This window comes from Nicotiana tomentosiformis, chromosome 2 (genome assembly GCF_000390325.3).
Source record: "Nicotiana tomentosiformis chromosome 2, ASM39032v3, whole genome shotgun sequence".
Lineage (NCBI taxonomy): Eukaryota > Viridiplantae > Streptophyta > Magnoliopsida > Solanales > Solanaceae > Nicotiana > Nicotiana tomentosiformis.
Window position 1 is genome coordinate 185,882,764 of NC_090813.1, and position 18,300 is coordinate 185,901,063.

Genomic DNA, 18,300 nt, shown 5'->3' on the forward strand with positions numbered 1-18,300 from the left:
AAACAAAATTAGAAATAAAAATAAAACGTATTAAGAGTTTTCTATATTTTCTACTAATATGTAATTTTCTCACAAGATTAAAAGACACCTAGAAACATTGGACCTAAAGCGACATAGTAACATACCAAGAACTTGGTTCAACTAATTGGTATCACTAATATCCTTCTGCATTTTACAAAAGAAATTGTTAAATTGTAAAAAAAAATGGCAGAACTTGATTAGTAGAAGCAAGCAACATTACCACTTGTACAATAGTTAAATTAAGGTTTCAAGTGCAAAATTATTGCCATCCCAGCTAATAAAGTACAATATTTATTCAGAACAGGCATTTTTCTTCAGCGCAATTCTACTTGCAATGGAAGCTCAGAAAAAAAGTTGAACATCCATCAAATGTTTTGCAATTTCTGTTTCTACGATCTGTGCTAGTAACCTCTCAAAGAAACTTCACTCAAACACAAAAAAGATCTTGTCTCAAAGATAAAGAGCCTCGAAATGGATGTATAATGCTTATATGCTTATGCTTCCCACCTTATGATTCCTTCTTCAGATTGTGGATACTTCTGTATAGCTCCTCTTCCCGAGCACGCTTTGCAGCAAGAGCCTCCTCATCAAGCACTTTGATTGGCGACCACTCGGGAAGTTTTAACCAATCATCTCTCTTATTGACTATAGAGTCGTAGTAGCTTCTCAGCGCTGGTTTTGCTCTTATAGTAGCATAATCAACTGTTGTTCCCACAACTGCAAACATGACAGAATAACGCACAGCACCAAGTTGACCACCTGATATATCATCCAACGGACAAGTCAACCATTTTTCAGGTTCATAAGTATCAAGCACGATCAACAATACATCTACGAGAAAAACACATAGAAATCACAGATTTGGAATTCATGGGTCAAATGTTGTCATCAAAACTTAAGCTCAAACTGCACCCAAACTGAACTGGCTTCAATTAGTAGCATAAAAAGGGCAGCCCATAAAGCATTCCGCATTCACGCAGGGTCCGGGGATTATGGAAAAAGGGGCAGTAAAGTTCACAAAGCTTCTGATAGGCATTGTGACTTCGTGGGCTTCAAATACAATGAATGAGAAATCAAAACATATCCAAGGGTAAAGATGGCCAATGTAGAGCATTTTCCAGATTATGCAGTATAAGCTTCAAGCTTAATTGGTCTCTTTGCACAAGTATTTTTCCAATATGGAAATCTTAAGTTTGGGCAAACTACTAACTACTTCAGTAGTTATGACAATGAGATTGTTTGGACAAGCTTCTGCATCATGACTCATGAGTAATGAGCATATAAAACTTATAAACAAAATAAAAAAGAGTCATGAGCATATAAACCTTGCATTGAAGATTGAACTGATAAAAGGTATCAAACTCATACAAGACCTTTTTGATAAGTATCAAACCCATAGTAAATATCAACAAAATGTTAGTGTCGACCCAACTACTTTGGAATTGAGGGAAATTGTTGATGTTGTATAACCAGTATGATAAAGTATTAAGTGCATAGAGTAACTGCTGTTCACCAAACTATGGCAAATCATTGGAACACAAACTGAAGAGAGTGGGGAAAAAGAAGCATAATTAGCTTGAGTTTTAAGCTGGATTTAACAAAACATGTTTAGCATACTATAACTGATGCTTGATAGGATTGAGCAAGAAACCATTGCATCCAACATCCTACAACTCTCCATTGAATCATTTTCCAAGGAAAGCAAATTTTTTTGTTTTGAATCTATTGTCAACAGTCTCCTCGATTTTCAGATCTCCTAGCAAATGGACACATTAAAGATTTTTTGCCAGTTAAGATAAAAAAAAAGAAGAAGGCAGTATTTAAAAAATCTAGCTGCCGTAATGTGACTTCAACAAGCAGCAAGCATGACCATGCAAAATCAAAGAAGAGGCTCGGTCACTGAAACTGTTTGTACCATGATTAATTAGACATACCATTTTTTTTAAATAACTAAACACATGATGTCATTAAAAAGAAAGACCACATATTCAGTTAATGTGCAAATTGTCCTGTCCCTGCTGGAGCCTTTGACGCGCTGGCGCACACACACAAACACATTGAGGAGGAGAGAGAATTACAAATTTAACCTTGCAGGCGTCCAAGTATGGCACCACTACCAAAACCTCCAATTGCTGAGTTCCACAGATCATCAGGCTTTCCTGTTCTACTTACTCTTACAAACTCACGAGCACCTGCCGGGCAAATCAAAAAGAGCATATATTAACCTCAGTCTTCAGTGCTAATGGACAGAAGCAGCACCAAACTTGCAATCAGTCTATCTTCATTCTTTTGACTACCATTGACCCATAGAACACTTCTAAGTAATAGACAAAACTAAAGAGCAAGGTAATGTCCCAAGTTCAGAGCCAGGTGTTTCGGCATTGTTAGAGGGTCAGTCCATCTTGCAAAGAAGAAAGCTAAAAAGCAAAAATGATAGGGATCAACTTGTCGTGGGATAAAGCTATTAAGAACATTTTGAAGATGTCATGGGGGATGAAGAATGGCTTGTAAGATGAAGTTATTCATGACATGAACAACTAGATTTTATTACCAGTAAATTTGTGATAAAGCCATGATCAATATCACCAGAAAAGCACAGTGTTCCAGAATTAACTATGTGCAGAAATGCAGATGAGATGAAACAAAAGATTGTCAAAATTACACGTGGAATCTGAAAGATACAAACACGTGGAGCAGAAATCTGAACAGAAAACCAACTTATCGGCCTTTCAAATTATAAACGGCATGGAGCGGTATTTAATTGTAAAATCAATCAAGTGACGTCAATCCCAAATTAGTTCGAGTTTACCTCATTTTTCTGTATCCATTCTGCTTCAAGGTCATTCTATCTAATGCTAAATACTTTATCTTTTAATACAAATTGGGGTTCTCTATCCTCTAAACCGGTAAATCTCTACACGATCATTCAAATCTAACCAAAATAAAAGGACTCCTAGCAAACACAGGACCTAATATATATGCAATAGAAAAACAGCTAAGTCTTTATACCAACTAGTTGTTATATTTAGTTGTCATATTAAAAAAAGGCAGTCCAGTGCACTAAGATCCCGCTACGCGGGGGGTCCGGGAAGGGCTAGACTACATTTGGTCTATTATACGCAGCCTTACATTCCCTTTCTGCAAGAGGCTGCTTCCACGGCTTGATTTAATTATAATATTAAATTGTGTAACAATAGAACGAGCAGGACTTGTAGACCAAAAAAATAAGATAGTAATATAAATAATAGAAGCTTAGCAGGTGGAAACAGAAATTATTTGAGAACAAAATGCCACAATTCTCCAAATTCAGTCAAAATTTTCGAAATTAAATTCGACTCAACGTGAATCTACAACGTAAATCTAAAATTGACAAGGGGGGTATAGACATTTTAAAACAAGTGAAAGAGTGGGATTACCGCAGTAACATGCAGTAACAATTGCAAAATTAGTCGCATAAGTTGCACAAATGTTTGCTAAGCCATGAACTTTCCGATGCTTCGATATCAAACCAGCTCCTCCACCAGCCACACCTAAGTTCCAAAAGAAGAAAAAGTTAAAAATACAATCACGTCAATCAATTAATCAACTACGCCTCAATCTCAAACAAGTTAAAGTACATCATGCAAGTTACTTATATACATACCCCTATATTCGGATCATTTAAATTTAACACTCACTCTCCCAATTTATGTGATACTTCTAAAAAATATTACATTTCTATTTAAAAATAATTTAACTTGAAACTTCTAATTTTATGTTAATACCAGTCAAATACTGCCTCATAAAACAGAAAGTATATAAAAGCTAAAAAAATTGGAAAAGAAAAAGTAGGTAAAAACTTCAAAAAAAAGAGCTACAACAACAACAGCAAACCATTATAATCCCTCAACTAGGGTCTGGAAAAGGTAGTATGTACTCTTGCCCTTGTCCAACAAGGGCAAACAGACTGTTTACTGAACCTCGGCTAAAGAAAAAAATCAAGAGCTACACAGTCGAAAAAAATATGTAAATAGAATGAAAATTAGGGTTTAGGGAGAGCAAAAAATACCAGCTAACAGAGTAGGAAGAAGAATCCGTTCTGTCCAATTCACTGATGAAGAAGGAGAAACTTCTTCTTGTGTGTTACTCTTACTCATGGAAGCCATTGGATTCAGAGGATTTCTCTTTCCAAATTTGATGATTCCAATCTTCTATGGAAGTGAAGGCAGTGATCGGAATCGGAGCTGATTGAGGACCCGGAAGCCCATATAGGATTCGACAAGGAAAGTTTGACCGAGACTAAAAGAAGTAAAAAGGGGAATTGACATGTATAACAAATTAACAATTAACAATGCATAACAGATTTTTTCTTTACTATACCATATATGAAAACTCATTATCAAAATTATCCCAATTTTATAATTTACCCGACATAAATATATTTTAACTATAAAAATATACATTTGTTTAAATAGATTCCTTTCTTCGACAGACTTCTTTTTTAGCCGTGCGATTTTTGGGACAACGTATATTTCAGATATAAAATTTAGACAATAAAAATCTACAACAAACATTAAACGCAATCATCGCCCCAAATTCTACAGAATCCTTCTCAAACGCAGATTTTCTCTAATTTTCCATATTAAAAAAAGCAACAAATTTCAAAAAGAATAGCTTCTGAAGAAAACAATTGCAAATGAACGTGAAGTATTGACAATCAACTCTGAACATATAACTACATTCTAAAGTTTTTATAGGATTGCGCTTGTTTTCTCTACAATTGAATTGAATTTGGCGATATAATGTCAAAAATGGCGATAATGTTTCAGCTCAATGGTCGGTGGGATAGTTTTGGGAGATACATAGATTTTGATGTTGACGAAATTGTAGTCATTGAAGAGTCAAATTATAGTCAATTGAATACCGCAATTGTAGAGCATCTAATGATCGATACTTTTGTAAAAATCATCGAGATCAAATACACAGTGAACGAACGTTGTCCTCCAATGAAAATTCAGAACGATATGGGAGTTCGAGTGTATATGGAGACGAAAAAGGAAAAATAAAACCTAGGAATGTATCCACTGCATATAACAGTAAGGGATTTCGATTTGGAATGCAGTATATCGAATGCGAGCACAATTGCAGGTTGCTCTGTGTTTTTAGTCTTGATGTTTTTCAATTTCAAGTGTTCTATAATTTTACTACAAATTATCTACAACTATACTACAAAACAAATGTAATTAACTTTTATGTCTCTAAAAATAATTGAAGTGTAACTGTTACCCAGTAATTAAGGTTTGAAAACTGCAAATTATGATCACAGAACAAAGTATCTACAAGTATACTACAAATTTAGTTTCTGTCAAATACTGAACACCTGAATATACAGAGGTCTGAATTACTATATTTTTAAATGAGTGCAGGTACTTCTGATTATCGTAATACTAACGCGGTACAATTGTCAAGCAATTATAACACATTTGGAGAAGTATAAGGAACAGTAAAGTTGATTGATATGCCAACATCCCCGGCAATTGTGGAATATGAAAGTATAATCATAACAGAACATACGCCAAAAGTAATTAAAGTAGGACAAGTTTACCAAGACAAGCAAACAATTGTCAGTGCAATGAAGCACTATGCTGTCATGAATAAGTTTCAATTTAGGGTGAAAAGGTCTAGTGCAAGAAAGTAAGAATATTTTATTTGTCAAAATCACATTGTGTATAAGTTGTAGTTTTTATGTATATAAATTATTTAGAACAATTTGTTGTGCATAAATAGCCTGATTTCTTAGTAATTTCAATTTACATAACATTTTTTTCATTGTTTTTATTCTGTAGCTACTGCCTCGTATGTGTTGGTGATAATTGTACGTGGCACTTTAAGTCCACAAGCATAAATGAATCAGCATTGTTCAAGGTTTAAAAATTCAACATCTTGCACACATGCTTGTTGATGGACAACACATATATACAACGTAAAGCTATTGTCATGGTAGTTGGCAGCATGGTCATGCCAAAATATGAGGATCCTAAGACAATATACACACCTAAAGACATACAAACTGACATGTTGTCGGAACATGATGTGAACTTAATATACATGCAAGCTTGGACAACAAAGGAAAATGCCTTGGAATTTTTGAGGTCATCCTGATGATTCCTACAGTCGCCTACCGAGTTATTTGTATATTTTGGAGAAGACTTATCTGGGGTCGGTAGTAAAATTGCAGAAGACTAAAGATGATTATTTCTTGTATATATTTGTTGCTCTTAATACGTCTATCAAGGGTTGGGAGCATTATAAGCCAGTTGTAGTAGTCGATGGCGCCTTCTTGAAATCGGCATATAGGGGCATCATGCTAACAACTAGCACAATGGATGCACCAAGTATTGTAGATTAATTGTAAAAATTTGTATTCAAGTTGTTTCTAAAAATATATTTTTGATATTTTCAAGTTTTATTACTGAAATTGAATTTATTTTTGCTACCTATGTGATTGGTAGAATATTATTTGTAGCACCCTGAAAAAATTTCAAAGTACCTAAGCGCTATTACGGAAGTTGATGTATGCTAATCACATTATTTTGTGTGCAGAAGAGGACTATTAATATGATAGATATTAATTGGATATAATAGCAAGTGTACGAGGTATATTTGAAGTGATATAGGGCCCAATAAGAGCCCTTGGGACAAGTCAAGTTGGAAATTTCATGATAGACTAAAGTTCCAAATGAGTACGCGCAAGACCTAACTTTGGACGGGCATATCTAGATATATACAAGGAGTTATGTGATGTACAACCTATAAAATAAAATATCTTCGAGTCTCGTTTCTAACTCTTCAAACTGTTTGTCATTTGGACCTTTCTACAAGAAATATTTGAAGCATTTGTTACAAGTTTTAATTGTTGAAAGATTGGATTATAAAACTCTAGTTCATGACATGAATAGTAATTTTGAGAAAATGAGAGATTAAATGAATAGTAATCTTGGCGATGAAATTGATGAATACAATAAACTTAATGGAATTATTTGTTAGCAAAAGTTGGAAGTGATCAACTAAGTAATCACTCGAATTTTATATTTTGCAAGTGTTGATTATGGAAGACGATGAATAGTAACTTGGTGGCATTGGACAATTGATGTTGTATCATTAATGACTTCGAATGGGTATTAAAATATAAGAATGAAGCTGAATGGGCTAGCATGTGAATCTATTCGGCGATTTGAGTTGTTGGAGGCTTGTGGTCAACTTATGAGCCATAAATGAATATGTCACGATCCAAAATCCTTGAAAGGTCGTGATGGCACCGGACACTACTGCCAGGCAAGCCAACACCAATAATTAGTAAATTCTCATTTTAATATTTTGAATTCATAGTTATTCCCCTCAATTAAATAGCAGAAGATGGAGTTTACAAAATACGTAATAATATCTTTAAAAGAATTTTCAATACAGTGCAACCCATAATCATTCCAAAATTTGGTGTCACAAGTACATGAGCATTTACTATGAATGTAAAAATAAAATATAACAGTTGTCCGAAATACAATTGGATAGGAGAAATATAAGTACTCTGAAGGAGACTCTGTTGGCTGCGGAACATCATTTTGGAGCACGAATTCATACATAAGATGCCCATTTGGATCACTAATTCGTAGATGGACAACCTCTAGAAAGGATCTCCCTCGAAAGGAGATGAAAGCAAGTAGAGGAAGCGGAGAGGTACTTGAGAGAATGGAGGGCAGGGGCCCCTAATCGAACGCCTATCCTTTCTAGATGAGTGGGAGTCCCTTAGTAGTAGCTTCCAACACTTAAGATTGACCTCCTCAAGTGCCACATATGAATATTTTATGAATTTCATACGGGACTACTTACTTACCTAAAGTTCAATTTTGGCTTACCAAAAACGTTGACTGAAGGAACTGACCTAAGCATAGCTCTCTCTCTCTCTCTCTCAAATACAAATGCCAAGAAAGGGATTCCTTGGATAAAGTGGGAAAATGCTAAAACAATCCTTTCATTTCTCTTTGAAGGCCTTTGTCCTACTTATAGTATCAGTCCTTCAGCCTATACTTGTATTTTTATTAACCAAGAACACATGCACTTTGTTGGCACTTAAAAAAAAGGGTTATTCAATCCACTAGTGCAACTGAAGGTGCGTAGCCTCTTCTGAACCGGAACAAGAAAGAGCTCATAACCACTGCTTGTGAACAACTCTCCTCAACTTAAGGCGCACCTACTCTTACTAGAAGTCTAGTCTCTCTCAGGTACAGTTTCGATCTCTAACTAACTAACTTAGAACATAGGCCGGAAGAGAGATATTCAGAAAATTCGATTTCCTGTCTTAAGAACCTGACTCAAAAGAGAAAAGAAGACTTGACTAAAAGATATCTCACTTTCGACGATTGAACTTGACTTTTATATCCAAATTGGAACTGGACTTAAGAATGCAGCTCACCTAAGTCCCCGCCATAATCGCGCCTCAGCGCCCACAAGGCCGCTAAACCTATATGTACCTTCACAAAAGTGTACAGCAAGTGTAGCATGAGTACGTAAATCAACGTGTACCCAGTAAGTATCCCGCCTAACCTCGAAGAAGTAGTGACGAGGGGTCGACTCGGACACTTACTATGGGCTATAATCAATATACCAATGATATGATGAATTATGGATTTCCATGAGGCAATGGTAAACACAATAACATGAGACATGTAATTAATTCTCTTGTCAATAGGGGATTTCCAAATTTATTTTCATCTTTTAACAATTTATCTCTCCGGCCAATGAGGCCATATCAAATTATCAATTTATCTCAGACCATGGAGGCAATATCGCTGTTTATAAATTTCAAGGCAAGCAATACAAGCATCCGCAAATCATGTCGAGGTCGTACGACCCGATCCAACAATTATTTAAATTGTGCACTGCTAAAGGGTCGAATGGCGCGAACCATAGATGCATCTATTTACTACCGAGGTGCTTGACCCGATCCACAAATAACAACTATTTTCAAAAAAATATATGTTTCTCATTTACAGTCAAGTATCTCATACAAACCTTCAAGTAGGTGATTTTAATCTCACATAATTCTTTTATCAATTGCTATCATGACTAAGTGATTATATTAGCAAGTAAGGGCACAAACATTCCAAGTATAGCATGATACGAGTTCTAAACTAACCGAACAATAGCATAATAGTAGCTACGTACGGACTCTCATCACCTCGTACGTACGTAGCCCCCACAATTAGGTACAAACATTTATTTAATTCACCTATAGGGTTAATTCCCTCTTACAAGGTTAGAAAGGAGACCTACCTCGCTCCGAAGTTCCTTCTCCGGCTCCCAAGCTTTCCCAATAACTCGAACTGATGCTCAATGCTCCAAAACTAGTAAATAAATGTGCAAATCCATGAATATACTCTAATGCTCCTTATAATCCAATTTATAACAAATTCCAATTCTGTTCTAAAAGTCGATAAAAATCACCCTCGGACCCACGTGTACAGATTCCAAATTTTTTTTGAAGATAACCATTACCCAAAACCTTATGAACTCAAATATATGATTTATTCCCAATTCCATGCCCAAATTCGTGGTAAAAGTCCAAAATACCAAATTCTAGGTTTTCTACCAACATCCCCCCCTCCCCCCCCCCACAATTTCTACTAATTTCCATGTTCAAATCCATATATAATCATATATTTAGCTTATAATAAGTGGAAATCACTTACCTTGATATTGATAACGAAGAATGAGCTCCAAACCCGCTCCAAGACCGAGTCTCATGGAGGAAATGAGGTGAAAATGAGCCAAGTCCTTGTTCTTTAAAGAACACACTGCCCAGCCCCGTCCTTCGCACCTGCGGTCCAATAGCCGCTCCTGCGGATCTGCCAGTACGATCCAAATTCTGCTCCTGCGGTCCTCACTGTCCAGCCAAGACCTCGCACCTGCAGAAATTCTTCGCTTTTGCGAGCATCGCAGGTGCGACCTGCTCTGCGCATCTGCGCAATTTACGCACCAGCGGTAGCTACCTCGCGCTTGGGCACTCGCAGGTGCGCTCCTCTAGTCCGCTTCTGTGGCTCCCCCAGCTCCAGTCCTTTCTTGCTTCTATGAGCAAATCCTCCGCACCCACGATCTCGCACCTGCGACCAAATTCACGCAGGTGCGATTGCACCAGAAGCATTAAGCTTCAGAAATTCTTAAGTCCAAAAATCGATCCATTAACCTTCCGGAATCCACCCTCGGCCCTCGGGACCTTAACCAATTATACCAACACATCCCAAAATACATTACGAACTTAGTCGAGCCTTCAAATCACATCAAACAACATCAAATTCATGAATCACACCCCATTCCAAGCTTAATGAATTTAAAACTTCAAACTTCAACATTCGATGCCGAAACCTATCAAATCATGTCTGATTGATCTCAAATTTTGCACACAAGTCATATTTGATATTACGGACCTATTTCAACTTCCAGAATCAGAATCCGACCCCGATATCAATAAGTTCACTTCCGGTCAAACTTCTCAAAATTATCCAAATTTCCAACTTTCGCCAAATGACCCAAAAATAACCTACGGACCTCCAAATCTACTTCCGGACGCGCTCCCAATAACGTAATCACCATACGGAGCTATTCCCAGATTTGGAATTCCAAATGGACATCGATAACATTGAAATGCACTTCAAATCAAATTAATAAAATTCTTCCAAAATGCTAACTTCTACAATAGGTGCCAAAACGCTCTCGGGGTATCCAAAACCCAATCCGAATATACGCCCAAGTCTGATATCATCATATGAACCTGCTGAAACCTTCAAAACTCGATTCCGAGACCGTTTACTCTAAAATTCAATCTTAGTCAATTCTTCCAACTTAAACCTTTCGAAATGAGAATTTTTCTTTCCAATTCAACTCCGAACTTCCTGAAATTCAATCCCGACCACGCGTACAAGTGATAATACCTAAAGTGAAGCTGCTCATGGCCTCAAATCACCGAACTACGCACTAGAGCTCAAAACGACCGGTCGGGTCGCTACAGAATATTGGTCAATATTTTAGGTCATATTTTGATTTAATTAAGATATCTAATTGTAGATATTGACTTGTTGGTGATGTTTGAGCATTTTAATAAACATTGTAATGATGGAAGAGGATTGAAATCTTGTGAATGTTAATAAAGCGAAAGCGAAGTAAGTTGATTAAAACTTATTCTTCGTGAAGGATCTTCTCTAAAAGCATGTTTCGAGTTAATGCGTCAGTTGTTTGCAAATATGCTTTCATGCTTGTGGGGACAAACAAGTAAGGATGTCTCCATGTACTAAAATATTATGTTGCATATGTAGTGTCATGTCATTTTATAAAATTTTATTTTAAATCTTGTTGGCAAAATGACACTTAAGGTAAATGATATAAGTTTTTATCAAAACTTACATATTGATAAGAGTATACATATTTGAGTTCTAAATATAAGTTTTTATGAAAAGTATTTATGTTGAAAATTGATAAATAGAATATCACTTGTGGTATCTTTTAAAGATTAACGTTAAATTGCTAAAGGCTTTAACATGTAGATTGCTTATTTAAATTTTGTTCAAATGGTTTAGATTATCTATTAATGCTATGATTTGATAAAAAAAATAGATCTTTTGAGGCTACTATGCTATGAATCTATTTTTGAAGTATCAAATATTTTGGGAGTTACTTGTGTTCACCGAGATTGACTTTGAATGTATTATATTCGTCATCATGAAACTACATGTGTCGGTGTAGGCGTAGATGGCCACTCTGTGGTATAGACTACGACAGAGTGCTCTCCTTCGAGAGGGTACTATTTTGTACTATTATTAGCATGGCTGAGTCGATTCGTACGACACTACGATGAGATGACCTGAGCAAGTAGGATATATGATACTTGCTGCTAGGTACATAACCTAGTTGACCTTTTTGTGACAGTGATGGTATAGTACTCCCAGTGAAAGGTAAGGATAATTTTTTTATGTTTAGGCCTAAGGAGCCGAAAGTGATTTCAATGACTTTAAGCAAATGGAATGATTTTGTATTATTTTATTCAAAATCTTGGATTGACATAAATATTTTAAAAGTTTATATTGTGGGTTGTATTTCACTTATCTTTTATTTAAAATGATAAGGATCATGAATTGATAAAAATTATTATCTTTCTATATCAAATATTGGTGCATTATTTTTATAAAGTTTGTCCCAAGAATTTAAGTAAGAGAGAGTCTATGATACTTATTGAGTACCGTTGCGGTGTACTCAGCCCTTAGGAGCACCATCCAGGGCCCCGCTTACTTTACATATTTTAGGATGATGTGTGATACATGGCATGCGGTCAGGCTTAGGATGACTCTCTTCCTAAGGTATATGGTGAGGCGCCACTCCTATTTTGTGGTAGCTATCATGTTGTTTTCTTAATTTATTCTAGTTGGGTATTAGCACACGTGTTTGATTCTATTCTTTGGTATCGAGGCTCCATAGATAGTTGTGAAAGGTTGTAGTAACGGGGTTGTACACGACATACATGAAAATATATTTATTTTACTTAGTCTCATGATTATTAACATGAAAGGCGTTATGTATGATTTCGAATTGGAAAATATTTTATCATTTAATTTGAAAATGTATATAATTTTCAAGGAGCTTCCACAGTTGAATTGGTTTTCATGCATATGATTTGTGTGAATCATATCGTTTGGTTCACTCGGGTTGGGTAGTGTGCCTGGTACCGGTCACGTAGTTTTGGGTCGTGACATTACCACTAGCATACATGGTTGTTGATTCAGAAAATGATGCATCATGGGTGTGGTTTTTTGAGCAATTCAAACATGCATATGGTAAATAATCAAATGTATGTTGTTTCAGACCGGAATAAGAGTATATTGAAGGCAACATCAACAGTTTATACTGGCATGCTACATTATGCTTGCATGTGGCATATTTGGACAATGTAAGGTCAAAGTTCAAGAAAGGTCATCTAAAGTTAATCGAATTGTACTTTGCCATGACACGATCATACACGCTTGATGAATTAAATGAAAGAATGTCAAAGATTGAATAGATTGACACACGTGTTAAAGAATAAATATACGATATTGTTTATCACAAATAGTTTCAGGTACATGCTACGGTGAACAGGACATGGACGATGACTTCAAATATTGTAGAGTCCTTGAATGCGGTAACCAAAGATGCAAGAGAGTTGCCCGTATTTCAACTATTAGTGTACATGAAGACTCTTCTTGAACGCTGGACTAATGAAAAGTTATTGAATGCAAAGGGTACATTCACATACCTTGGGAAAAAAATACAACAAAGAGTTGGAGGACAACAAGTCGTTATCGTAGAAGATGAGAGTAAGTTATGGTCCATAACACCAGATCATTGATTTCATTAAACTAAATATATACTGATAATTATAGATATGTTGTTGTACACTTGTAGTTATTTTATTTTTTATCAAGTGCTGACAACTTGTTGTGTGTTCGTAATAAAATTATAGGTGAGGGATTCAACAAATTACATCCATACTGTGATAGATGGTGTGAAGCGCTTCATTGTTTGCCTTCAAAATAGGAGATGTAGTTTTGGACAATTCTAGCTTTATGAACTTCCTTGTCCACATGCTCTGGCGACTTTGAGGCACAGGAACGAGTCTTATGAAAATTATTGTTCTCCTTATTACACAAGGGAGAGCCTTCTGCAGACTTATGAAATACCAATAGACCCTCTACCTGATGAAAGTAAATGGGATGTGCCACAACAAATAGAAGAAAAAGTTGTCCAGCCACCTACTAGGAAAAAGGCAGTCAGAGAGACCTAAAAAATAAAGATACAAACCATATGATGAAATAAATGCAAAGAAAGGTTTCATGTGGCAATTGCGGACATGAAGGGCATAACAAAAGATCTTGTAGGAATGCTCCCAAAAGAAAATAAGAATTGATGTAGTATAAAGAAATTTTTTTACTGAGTATTGTTGATGATAATCCGTCCTTTAAGACATATTCAGTTGTATTTGTTCTCTGTTGTATAATTATAGTTGCGGTGTAGTTGTGTTGCTAATTTGAATAAAGATTGTCTCCTATAATGAATGTTTGGTAAACAATTTTTAACTCATAATGCCATTAGTTTGTAGTTGTTTTGTTCATTAATAACTGGGGTTATTTATTTATTTTAAGCTTTATCTAACAATACGGCTAAATTTAAATAGATTCTATATTGTTGTATAATAGGTGTAGACATAATTATAGTTATTATGTAAAGAAATTGTTATCTGAGAATATCAGTGTATCGTTGCATGAAATTTCATTTAGTTGTAAAGCTAAACGTTTGAGACATTACATTTAGAGTAACATATGTTCACATAATATGTTAAGTATAAACTAATATGCTAAAAGAAGACAACAGAAAACATATATTATTGAGTACCAATATGGAGATCAAGTACTAACAACTTTTAACAAAAAAATATTCTACAGATATTTTCATTTGTAGGTTGTAGAATTCTGGATAAAATAACAAACACAAGCTAAAACAACTTTAGCACAATTCTGCTACAAATAATTGTAGCGGAATTGTTCTTATTAAATAATTTGCCTACAACTTTAATACAATCTAGCTACAACTAAACACTTTCACTACAATTTAGCTACTGAAAAGTGTAACGACCCGACCAGTCATTTTGAGCTCTAGCGTGCCGTTCAGCGATTTGAGGTCTTGAGTAGCTTTACTTTAGGTATTATGACTTGTATGTATGGTCGGAATTGAATTTCGGGAAGTTCGGAGTTGACATGGAAAGAAAATTCTAATTTCGGAAGCTTTAAATTGGAAGAATTGATTAAGGTTGGAATTTTGAGTAAACGATCTCGGAATTGGGATTTGAAGGTTCTAATAGGTTCATATGATGATTTCATACTTACGCGTATGTTCGGGTTGAGTATCAGATCACCCGGGAGCATTTCAACGCTTCTTACGGAAAATTAACATTTTGAAAGTTTAAGAATTTTAAGTTTGGTTTGAAGTGGGATTTGGTGTTATCGATGTACGTTTGGGATTTCGAACCTTGGAATAGGTTCGTATTGTGATTTATGAATTGTGCGCGAATTTTGGAGTCGTTCCGGAATGTTTTGATATGAATCGGACGCGTGCATCGAAGTTTGGAAGTTTAAAGAAGGATCTCGATTGTCGATTTGTAGTTTCGATATTTTTTGGTGTGATTTGAGGCCTCGACTAAGTATGTGTCATATTTTGGGATGTATTGGTATGTTTGGACGGGGTCCCGGGGGGCCCGGGTGCGGATCGGATCGAAAACGGATCGAGCTTGGAATTTGAAGACTTGCTGCTGCTGCTGAAATCTGGTGCCATCACACCTGCGGAAGGAGTGGACGCAGGTGCGGTCACGCATGTGCGAGGATTCAATCGCAAGTGCGGTATTTGTGGGGGAAGTCTGGGAGCACAGGTGCGAGAAAATGTCCGCAGCAGAGTAGCCAGAGATGTCACACCCCTTTTCTACCCGCAAAATAATGTATTATGGATTAAAGGATTTTTACAATTAAAGTGACAAAATTTAGTAGGGATTATTTTCTTTACAGAGTCCCCACTTGGAATTGATTTTTGGGTATTCCAAGTCACCTTTTATTTGAATCCCTAGTCAAAGGAAAGTTGACTCTATTTATTATTGGTCTGCGAAAATAAAGATCGAGTAAGGAATTCTGTTGACCGTGAAGAAGGTGTAAGGCATTCCCCGAGTCCAGTAGTTCTAGCACGGTCGCTTTTATTGACTAAAACTGGCTTGAATTAATTTTTGGATAAAATGTGTTTTATTTGCCTTGAATTATTATTGCCCATTGTCACTTAAACATTAACTGAATTTTAGTATCTTTGGCCTCGGAGCATGTAAGCACACAAAGTCTTTATTTAATTACATGTACTAAACCAAGGAACGTGTCAGTACACTTGGTTCAAATATAATTAATTACTGAAGAGCATAATTTATTAATCAAAGGTCAAAGAGCGAGAATGCACACACGACCATTTTATTAATTAAATATTGACCAAGGATCATGCATGAACACATGACCTACATTTGAAACGTTCCTAAAATTGCCAATCGTTTAAATTATTTAAGAGAGATTAAGTTGTAAAGTTATTTTAATAAAAGAAAAATATGAATTTTTATTTGACTAAAAAAATAAAAATATGAAAAGTTGTGCTTAACTTGTTATTTTAAAGAGTGGACAACCATTGATTTAAAAGGGAATGAGCCAACTATTTGAGTATTAAAACTAGTGGCCCTTTTTGAACATGCTTTGGCGTTGGGCCAGCCCTTGCTTATAAAGAAAAATGGGCCAACTTTGTTATTTGTGAAAATGGGCCAGCAGGTCACCTCATTTGGCCATTTATTCTTGTTAGCCCAATATTATTAAATACAAAACTAATACATTCTGCCCACTTTCAAAATCTTCATCAAGTCTTTAACAATTGTTTTTTCTACAACATGACCAAGATTCTCATAAAATACTACTTAAAGGTTAACAGAGAAATGCTACACGGCAATAAATAAATAAATAAAGCAAAAAAGAAAAGAAAAGTCATGGATTTAACATTATTATCCATTGCTTGATTTCAAGATTGAAACCTCAACATTCATCCATATAGCAAATTTTCTTGCAGATGCTTCAAGTAATCTAAACATGCTCAAGTCCTCATCAATTTCTATTAAAATAAATATAGCAGTGAAGAATAAGAGCTCAGCAACCGAAAGCAACAGAGAACAACAACAAAACCAACAGCAAATTATGTTTAAAACAACACAAAAACCTAGGAGAAGAAACCCAGAACCAACTCTAAAGAAGAGTTATACCTTTCTAAAGGTTTGCACTCTAAGATTCACTCACAAAGCCCAGAAATTTTTAGCTTTCCAAAGTATTCAGTTGCTAATTTTTTGTTCAAAGATATGTGTGTTCAAGCAACTCTAAAGATGTTCTCTAAATGATAGAGTGTATGTCTTTTATAGGAGAAGAAACCAAGCATTCATGATTGAAAATCTACCTTTTGGACAGATTTTTCAACAAAAATCTGCTCTAAATATTCAAAAGATAGACTTTTGGTTCAAAATCTGTCCAAAAGATAGCATTTTCCCCAAAAGTCTGCTCTAACTATTCAAAAGACAGACTTTGGTTCAAAAGCTGTCCAAAAAGTAATATTTTCACCATACAATGACAAGTTTTTTGGAGTATTGTACTCCAAAAGTCTTTGAACAGTAAAAATAACCAAACTTGTACGATTCCTTCTTTAATTTCAGCTTTTATCAAAACAAAATTCAAATACTCAAATCCAATATAAAAAAATTCATTAAGCACTTGAAACTTTTATTATAAACTACCATGTATAAGCGAGTAGCTAGTTCAAGGCTAATGAATAACTAATTATCATTTATTAGTAACTATGAACGACTAAGCTAATACAGATTAAACACAACAAATAATAATAAAATATATAAAAAAAATAGAAATTATGCTAGACCTAAACTAACTACAATACAATTAGAAAAAATAGACAAAGAAAACAAGAATAGGGGTATACCAAACGAGGGCGGTCGGGGCGGTCGCCCGAATTTGGCCGGATTTTGGTCGCCAGATTTGGGATGGAAATTGACATCAATAGGTAGGTCTTGAGAAGCTCTATCCGTTGATGTAGGTGTTTTGGAGGTGGTAGTGGCTGGAGCTTCAAGAATTTGGGTGAAAAAATGGCGGCTAAAGCTTCCTAGATCTAAAATTCAAGGAGTTTGAGGGGTTTTTGAAGAATTTGGTTTGGAGATATGGAAAGAGGAGGTTGTGGAGATTACATGGTGTGAATTTGGGGGCGCTTGGAGGTGATCCACCACCGGTGGGCAATTTCCGGCAGTGGCATACGGTGGGGAGGGGTGGCTGCCAGAGAGGAGGTGAGAGAGAGTGAAGAGAGAAAGAGTAGAGAAGAATGTATGGAAAAAAGGGGGGCCAAAATCTGAAAACTGGGGTTTTAAATATTAGAAGGGAGATTGAATGGTGGCCATTGGATAAAGAGGGTCATGGATGGATGAGATTAGATCGTTGACTCATTAAACAAAAAATGACGTAATTTTATTATGAAACTACGTCGTTTTGATCTAGGTCTTGGCAAGCCAACAATTGGACTGAGTCGGCCGAATTGGGCTCACAAATTAGGCCTGATTTGTGCATAACTCAACTGAAAATGGAATTAATCCAAACCTTTAAA

The 18,300-nt window shown here is 35.7% G+C and overlaps 1 protein-coding gene across 1 annotated transcript; it reads right to left on the minus strand.

Moving 5' to 3' along the window:
- Positions 1 to 260: 260 nt before the first annotated feature.
- Positions 261 to 4,299, minus strand: LOC104116192 (uncharacterized). The gene is made up of 4 exons (XM_009627006.4): positions 4,070 to 4,299; positions 3,438 to 3,551; positions 2,109 to 2,213; positions 261 to 780 (listed from the first exon to the last, which is right to left on the minus strand). Exons 1-4 carry the CDS (start codon positions 4,164 to 4,166, stop codon positions 530 to 532), a joined length of 567 nt encoding a protein of 188 aa, XP_009625301.1. The 5' UTR covers positions 4,167 to 4,299; the 3' UTR covers positions 261 to 529.
- Positions 4,300 to 18,300: the final 14,001 nt, after the last annotated feature.

Coding starts and splice junctions, on each gene's coding strand:
- LOC104116192 (XM_009627006.4), bottom strand. CDS start 4,166: ATGGCTTCCATGAGTAAGAGTAACACACAAGAAGAAGTTTCTCCTTCT. Junction 3,552..4,069: donor TCTTCCTACTCTGTTAGCTG/GTATTTTTTGCT, acceptor TTTGGAACTTAG/GTGTGGCTGGTGGAGGAGCT. Junction 781..2,108: donor CATACTTGGACGCCTGCAAG/GTTAAATTTGTA, acceptor ATGATATATCAG/GTGGTCAACTTGGTGCTGTG.